This window comes from Bactrocera dorsalis, chromosome 3, assembly GCF_023373825.1.
Source record: "Bactrocera dorsalis isolate Fly_Bdor chromosome 3, ASM2337382v1, whole genome shotgun sequence".
Lineage (NCBI taxonomy): Eukaryota > Metazoa > Arthropoda > Insecta > Diptera > Tephritidae > Bactrocera > Bactrocera dorsalis.
This window is the reverse complement of record NC_064305.1, coordinates 90,735,714-90,744,524: the sequence shown is the minus strand read 5'-3', so window position 1 is coordinate 90,744,524 and position 8,811 is coordinate 90,735,714. Positions and strand designations below refer to the sequence as shown.

Below are 8,811 nucleotides of genomic sequence, written 5' to 3'. Positions count from 1 at the left end.
AAACACGTGTAGTGCCAGTGTCGCTTCTTTACAATTGGAACCTGAATTTTGCCTGCGCACCAAAACGTAACGTCTGGCATCGCCTTAACTTGACAGTTGCATGCATCTGTCATTCTACCAAATAAACATTTTTCTCCTCTGAGCATTTCACATAAACAAATTTAGAATATTTAGTGGATAGTGCGAAATTTATAATTTATTTGTGGAATATTGTTTTTTTCTATCGAAGGCAGTTGTTAGAACAATTGCAGAATGGCAGATGTACGTGATATTTTAGACATCGAGCGGGCGAATACGCCTGAAGTGACTCGTGAATCATTTCTGGTGCAGAAACGGCGGAACTTTGAAAAGTAAGTTTATAATCGCTGTAAACAATATAATTATATTTAATTAATATTAATAATGCAACATTTCAACCCAAACAACTGCAGAGCTAAAGGAGTTTCCAAACGCCCAGAGGGTATGCACCGCGAAGTATTCGCTCTGCTCTACAATGACAACAAAGATGCTCCACCACTTTTACCAACAGACACTGGTATATTATTTATTAATTTTTACCCAAAACCCATTCAGCATGAAATAATTTTGTAGCACTTGGTATTGGAGCGGGTTACAAGCAAGCGAAAGCTCGTTTGGGAATGAAAAAAGTGCGCAAGTGGGAATGGGCTCCTTTCAATAATCCAGCACGCACAGACGGCGCTGTATTCCATCATTGGCGTCGTACCACAGACGATCAAAAAGATTATCCCTTTGCTAAATTCAATAAGCAGCTTCAAATACCCACCTACACCATGACAGAGTATAACACACACTTGCGCACGAACGTACAAAAGTGGAACAAAGCACAAACCGATCATCTGTTCGATTTGGCTAAACGGTGAGGTTGAAATAAATTATATTTCAAATAAAAAAAATATATATATTTCTTTTAAACAAATTTTAGTTTTGATCTGCGGTTTATCGTAATGGCTGATCGTTGGGATCGTGCACAGCATGGCGTTAAATCTGTGGAAGATCTGAAAGAGCGCTACTATGAAGTAGTAGGTCTGCTCGCCAAAGCCAAGGGCCAGAATAGTGACAAAAAATCATATGCTTTTGATGCAGAACACGAAAGGAAGCGCAAGGATCAACTGAAAAAATTATTTGAGCGAACTACCCAACAAGTAGAGGAAGAGCAAATGCTCTTGAATGAGCTTAAGAAGATCGAAGCACGCAAGAAGGAGCGCGAGCGCAAAACACAAGATCTACAAAAACTCATCTCACAGGCGGATCAGGTACGAATATTTGTGTATAAACATTTTCCTAGTAATTCATTTTGAAAAATCCATAATCACACTAGCAAAGTGATGTTGCCACCAATGTGCAGAGCGCACGCAAATATGAAAAGAAACTTGTTAAGAAAAAACTGCATCATCAGCCGCGTCCCTCGAAGGTTGATTCTGTCGTAAATGCTATAGAAATAGGAGGCAGTGGCATAAAGTTCTCAGACCTACGTGGATCGGGTGTTTCTTTGCGCTCCCAGAAAATGAAACTGCCAGCAAACATCGGTCAGCGTAAGGTAAAAGCTTTGGAACAAGCCATACAAGAGTTTAAAGTCGGTGAGTAATTTTTCTGCTACATTTATTTAGCTTCGTTGAACTTATACAAATTATTAATTGCAGATCCCTCGCCGCCGCCAACCGAGGAAATATGTAACGCATTCAATGAACTGCGCTCCGACATGGTTCTGCTGTGCGAATTAAGGACAGCCTTGTCCACATGTGTTTATGAAATGGAAAGCTTAAAGCATCAGTATGAAGCAGCATGTCCGGGAAAGGTGAGCTACCAGTACAACTATTTTTGCATAATAGGAAAGATTTTTAAATAAATTTTTTGCAGACTCTAAACATTCCACCGTCTCTAATACCCGCCGAACCTATTAAAGAAGAAATAATTGAGCCTGGTACCTCGGCCAGCACAAATGCATAGTTTTCTAATAAACAACAATTTTTATGTAATTTGCAATCATAAGATAAATGAACAACGGCTAGTTGAAATTAAATCTAAAAAAAAGTTTGTTCTATCAGAAATATTTTCTTGCGTCGGACGAACGCTTTATCGCCAGTATTTGTCAACTCGTTAACGCTCATAAGCGTTGGCAAATTGTATTTATCGAACGCCTACAAAGGTGAGAAGCGGCAAAGATGAGTATTGTGTTGAGAATGGGAAAGTCAAATAAACAAGCTTGGAACTTCTGCCCATTTGAGTCGGTTGCACACATTCGCTGTCGTGGGTATGCGACTGCGCGGCAAGCGTGTGTGTGAAGCCACTTCTTTATTTGTTCTATTAAACAGCGCTAGCGTTGTAGGCAGTAGAAGCTTTTCTTTATTGGCCTATTGTTGTTGTTAAATAGCCAGGGAGAAATGGGATTTGAGAGCTGCATGTCTCGCCAACCCGTTCGCCGTGCGTACATATAAGGAACACTTTGTCGGTCAAAGGCGTCATATATGGAGTGATTGTGCCACTTGACGCGAGAGTGCGAAAAGTATGTAGAATAGAAATACTAAACATCAAGCTGCTATTTCAAGGCCTCAATTATGTGTGCCTTCAAATTTCCAGCAGCATGACGACAATATTGTCTTTTGTTGTTGGTAACATAACGTATGAATGTACCAAATCGTTACTGTGTATGCGTGTGTGTGTGTGTGCTACTTGTTCATCCTACATTTTTCGCTATTTAAGCTACTGATTACGGCAGTAGCTCGACCGCCAGTCCTCGTTCTTGTAGGTATGTATCGGATATTTCAGTCTGTCACCGTCACCTTGGCTGTCCTCTCACTTAACACATATATAAATGTAAACATATGTGTGTCAGTCTTAACTTATATAACTGTAGTTGTGATGAAGCTTGTTTTAGAATTCGCGACTGCCATATGCATTGTTTTAGTGTTGTTGTTGCTGTCTATTATGAAAGTTCACATTTGTTTTGTATCGTTGATCGCTAGTTCGCATTGTCCCAAAGCGATAGCGCACGAAGTCGGACCTGCGGCAGCGTTGCGACGTCGAGACGGCTTCTGGCTTTGACGCGCATGCACTTGTGTAAACATGGACTGTTTGTACATGTGCATGTGGAAGTACACACAACATAACTTCATTGAGACGCGTCACCGAAGTCGGCTTCTTTCAACTATATGTATATAGCTGCAAGCAGGCGTTTACGACAGCAAGCAATAAAAGTATACTGCCGTGAAAAGTGGAGAAGCACTTAGTTACGGTGCATATTATAGGCTCACTCATATCACCTATTTTAACCTAGTTTTACAATATGAGTATAAATACCTTTTCATACATTTCGCGATCCTTTCATTTACATGGACCGAGCTCGAATTGCAATAGATCGCTAATTTTAGTACTCGATCGTATGTTATATAGTCGGAACATTTCCCTTGTAACGAACTTCTATAACCTACAAACTGTACCAATTTGTATAATATGTTAATACTTCTCTATAACGACTTCGTCAGGTTTGTAATGTCAGCCCAATAACCATGTAAGCTATTTATCCAATAAGTTTCGGGAATTCGTTGGACCCGAAGAAGTACGCGAGTTACTTTAATCGACAAGTTACGCTGCTTAGTTCACAGTGGAGCCATCAACATCTTCATCGATTCCCTTCCAGTTAATGGCGTACTTGGAGTCAAACCACCACCCAACGTAGACGTAGAGCACGAGTTGCCGCGAGAAACGAGAGTAATCCTTGCGCCGCTTCGTTCTGGATACTGTAACAGGTTAAACTTCTACTTATCTAGAATAGACCCCGACATATTTAATATATGTCCTGCGTGCAATGAGTCTCTGTATGCCCCAACAACCCCATTCATCTAACACCCCTCTCCCTTTGGTCCGACCCCGTCCAAACAGCACGTTTCTTGGGCCAATGGGAACTAAGTACCCGTTATTATAACAACAACAACAGGGAGGTATTGGACAAGTGAAATACCGGATCCTTTTGACTTTATGTGACAGGTTGGTTTAGTTCAGAAGGCCGATCTAAAAACCGATTCCACGTGGACGACTGAGAACTTCGCTCCATTATGGTACCTAAGTATTGATTGCAAAGACTCTCAAAAATCGGCACTTTACGCTTTGAACCTTCAACAAATTTGTTGCGGCAGCTGATACCAAATCCGGTTATTTCGACAGGTACGCCGAAACTTAGACTACCGGGATGTTTCAACCTGCTGTTGTTGCCTCTGACGCTGCTGTCGAAAAGAAGGAGGAAGACAAAAAGGAGGAGTCGGAATCCGAGCAAGACGACGATAAGGGTTTCAGTCTGTTCGACTAAACAGCTCAATACTAAAGTTGATATTCTTTGGAAAAGCTGAACAATGAAAGAGAACGCGCCTGGATGCTTCCAAGCAATCACCAGTAAAGATTCCTGCAATTGCGGCAAGATAAACTTTACTGAGACCAAGTAGTTTAGTAGAAGCAATGGGTTGAAATGATCTCCCAGTCGCCCAGAATTTAGTTGTTGACCAGCGTCTGCTTAGTAAAGTTCAGAGGTCCACAGTTAACCGATGTCAAAAGAGCCTAACGCAGCGGATATCAATCAACTCATTTCAATCTTTGTCTTAGAGGAAATTAGGAATTAGAAACTTGATTTTTCCAGCATAATTTTTTAGATTACATTTAGATTAGATTAGTTAAGTAAATGAGGATCGCACCGCGACCTAGAGTCTATTATGCCCTCTCCTAAGTCACAGCGACTCACCTAGCCCCAGCATTAATAAATTCCAATATACTACTATGTGCTATTAAGGCGATGTGATCCCTATTTGGAAACATAGATCCAAGGTTCTTTAGCCAGCCCCTACAAACTGCTGTTCAGTCAATTAGCAGGTGTTCTGGAGTTTCAGACTCCAAGTCTGAGAACCGACAATTCGCACAATTTCATTCTTGAGGTTAGAATGGCCAGTGTAGAAGGCAACAAGTAGCCTGAGTTTCCCTTCGAAGGTTGTAACCACCCATTAGCAACTTGGCTTGGCGCTTGCTCAGGAGTTGTTTCCAATACTTCTCCAGACCATATACTTCAGTAACTAATTTCAGACTGTAGGAAGCTCTAACCTTCCAAGGTATTCCTCTAAAACACTTAATTATTGAAAACACTGTACTAGAGCTCTGCTAAAATGTAAGATTCATATGCAACCGACTTGTGTTTTAAGCGGCCACACCGCCTTGGCATGGTTGGGGCCCAAGGAAACCGCAGCAACCGCAAAAATTTGTGAACAAAGGGCGGCGCATGCGCACACACATTTCAATTTCAATTTGCATAAAAGTGCTTGCGGCGGTGTGAGGCAGTCACCAATTCACAGTCGCTCAATTAACTCAAGCAAAGCTTTTGCACGAAGTCAGCGAAGGATTAAAGCATATCTTTACATATATACTTATATATATGTCTATGTATTTGAATGAAGAACAAAATTCTTCACTAATTCAGCGATAAATTAGCACATTTAGCCAGTGAATGATCTGCGAACTGCCACAATGTGCAAATGAATGCAAATAAAGGCGAGCTCTCACTTCACCCACTTGAATGGGCGACACATTAGCGCTTCTAATAAGAATGGCGAAATGAAAAGGCTCTTGCCTACTTTGTAACACAATACGCCGCCGATACTTAATTCGCCAATAATGCTAAGATTAGCACAAATTTAGTTATAAATACACACACGCACATACTCATACATACATACATGCATATGTGGAGGCATTAGCTCATTGCGGCCAGCTTGTTCGCTCATAAATTTGTGTGCTAACCCGGTGCTTTCAGCCAACTCAGCCTACACAGGCGTCGAGTGCGCCAGGTGAGAGCCAGCGCGCACCAATACACCGGACGGACGGACGCTCGAACATGTTGTGAGTAGTTTTGTGCGATGCCGTGTGTGCGGCGCAGCGGGGCTTACCGGTTGAGTGCGTCTGTTTTTGTGAATGAATTCATTGAGGCGCGCGCGTAGGTTTACGTTCGCCAACAAAAGCAGCAACAACAACGGCACTCCTGCTTAATGATCGTGCCGTCAGCCAAGCACGCAGTGGTTGTTGCAATCTACAACAGCTGTCGACAGCCAGTCAGCCAGCCAAACGCCAACAATCAACCACCAAATAGCAACCACTAGCCAGCAAGCAGCAGTCGGCAGTCGGCCGCGGTGTGCATGTAGGCGAATCAACACAACCGACGTCGGCGCGCGGTCCAAGCCCACATGTTGGCTGTTGGTGTGCTCAGTTGAGTTTTGGTTTCCGCGCTGTCGAGTCAATGAAATCGGAAGATCTCAAATTGTTGTTGGTCGCGGTGAATATTTTGTGTGCATTTTTGGGATTTGTGTCTCAATCATTTTGTGTGACAAATGCAGTTCGCGCTGCAATTTTTGAGAAATTCATAAAACCCACGGTGGTTTCAGTGTAAAGTCAGCGGGTTCGTGGCTTAAGTCTTTTGTATACTGGAGAGAGCATTTTGGCGATAATTTTTTCGAAAGCCAGTTTTGCGAATAGTGGAATTGTCGGCCACAAAACTACTAGATAATAGTTAAACTCAAAGTGCAATTGCCACCAAACCCAAAAAAGTTGCTTCGAAATAGAAAAAAAATAGTCCGGTCATTAATTGTTGCTTCGTGCGTGACAACACAAACCTTCTGAGGAGTCTTCTTGAACGCCTTGAAGGCAAGAAACAAAAAGTTGAAAGCAAAACAGGCAGACATTGCCTGTTGACACGGCGCGACAGGATACACGGCAAAAGAAATAAAAATAAAGTAAAAATTAAAAAAATCAATTATTTATTCAGTTGCATTGCAGACGGGCATCCGTTTCCGGCCCATTGTTCTAATAACACACAGACACAGCTGAATGTGAGTGTGCTGGTGCAACCACAATTGAAATTTCCATGAATGAATCAGTAGCAGTGCCTTCTAGCTGAGTGATCAAACAGACGTAGAGCGCAAAGGCAAAAGGAGCACAAAGATAAAAAACACACACACAGACAGACCTCTGCGAAAGGCAGTAAAGTAATAGTTCGGTAAACAGCGTGACATAATCGTTCATTCATTGACAAAGCAAAGCGCATTTACCTGCCGAAAAGTAAGAGCAATTGGAACCCCGCCTACCCGCTTCCGCACCGCGCCGCCGTGTGAAAGGAGCAGTCGCACAAAACGACGCAACAACGCAAGTGCATTCAGCCGTACCACACACAAACACACACACACGCACATACAAGCGTTGCGCAAATAGGGAAGTGTTCGGCGTAACGGAGATAAACGTGCGCATTTGAGTCGCAGATAAGATGCTTATCACGCTTACAAATCGCTCCGAGTGAATAAACAACACGTCCGTAATACACACACACACACCCAACCACCTTACACTCACCACACACCTTACAGTTCTGTGACTAGCATTTGCTTTGTGGTCTTCTAGCTGTGTTGTTGTTGTTATTTTTGTTGCTGTTGTTTGCTCTGTGTCACCTAAGCACTCAATAGAGTTTTCCGAATTCGCTGTTTGCCTTTCACACACAAAAGTGTTTGCAGTGCGCGTAGATAAGCCGCGCTGTGGACAAGGCTGCGCGTCGTTCGGCTGAGAAAGTGAAGTGCCAAGTCAAGTCCAATTGCTCCGAGCGTACCCCTGGCGGCCTAAGGTAGCTGCAGGCATGGCGGCTGACATCCGAGCACCGGCTCCTTTGAGGTAAGTGAAGTCAACGCTTTTATAAGCGGCCGTAGCTGGTGACCGATGTGTATCTATTTATGCTTATTTTTGGGGTTTTCATGTTGCTATGCGAGGTAGACTCGATTGCAGTCGCTTAAAGCGATGATTAATAAAGACCGCAGACTGATATTTCAATAACGCTGTGTATATGTGCTTATTCCGTAGGTTATCATAATATAATATTTGCGCAAAATTGTTGCTCTTTAACCCCTTGACGTATTTCCACGAGCCTGACTCGTGATGCAATTTCTGTGCCTAACATGATTACTATTTACTATTAAAATGTTACAACCTAGCAAGATTTAGAGATATAATAAACCTCCATCGAGATAAGTTCCGTCAACTTGTCGCGCTTTATACTGGGCACTGTAGTCTCAAGAAACACTTGTCCAACATGGGCATAGTCTCTTCAAACTGCCGATTTTGCGACTTGAAACCGGAAACTCCAGGGCACTTGATTCAAGATTGCCCAGCAATTTAAAGAAACAGACTCAAAGCCCTTGGATCAACATGGACAGGAATCACATCACCGCCATCACGCAGTGCAAAAAAGTAACATTTTTTGTTGATTGATGTGATAGAGAGATATTTAAAGAATATTCATGCCAAATTTCAAATAAATTTGCAAAAAGCGCTCTAATTTGTTCGGTTGCCTCGCCACTAAAACGGCTTTAACTTCGGAAATAATTTGAATTTCGGAAAATCCTTTTAGGGAGATGTTTTTGAATATCTAAGCTACCGAAATATAGAAAAAAAGTTTTAAATATTTTTAAAAATCTATACTGAAGACCGCCTTAAAAATTTGGTTTTCGTATTTTCAGAAATACAGAATAAAAAAAGTTCTTTAAATGAGAATTAAATTATTTTTTAATGCGTTATTTGTGCAAATTCAAGCGATAGCCGAGTTTTTGGGAAATATTGAGACACTGTACAGACAAAAGTTCGATCATACAGCAATATTTTTCATAAAAGCAGATCCAGAGTACATCAATATATGAAACCCTTCTATAATTCTGGCATTTAAAGAAAATAAAAGTTCACACAATTAACAAATTTTAATTGATATTATTATTATTTTAAGCA

The 8,811-nt window shown here is 41.7% G+C and overlaps 2 protein-coding genes across 2 annotated transcripts in view; both read left to right on the top strand.

Annotated features, from left to right (window-relative positions):
• The first annotated feature begins 105 nt into the window (after positions 1-105).
• LOC105225431 (DNA methyltransferase 1-associated protein 1) lies at positions 106-2,014 on the top strand. The gene is made up of 7 exons (XM_011203884.4): positions 106-350; positions 432-535; positions 592-877; positions 944-1,274; positions 1,340-1,598; positions 1,662-1,816; positions 1,879-2,014. The coding sequence occupies exons 1-7, from the start codon at positions 253-255 to the stop codon at positions 1,966-1,968; spliced, it is 1,323 nt and encodes a 440-aa protein (XP_011202186.1). The 5' UTR covers positions 106-252; the 3' UTR covers positions 1,969-2,014.
• A 4,183-nt stretch (positions 2,015-6,197) lies between these two features.
• Positions 6,198-8,811, top strand: part of LOC105225435 (uncharacterized) — a 42,043-nt gene continuing 39,429 nt past the window's right edge. Inside the window, exon 1 of the mRNA XM_011203888.4 lies at positions 6,198-7,707. Coding sequence (XP_011202190.2) covers positions 7,673-7,707 — 35 coding nt within the window. The 5' untranslated portion in view covers positions 6,198-7,672. The remainder of the gene's footprint in view (positions 7,708-8,811) is intronic.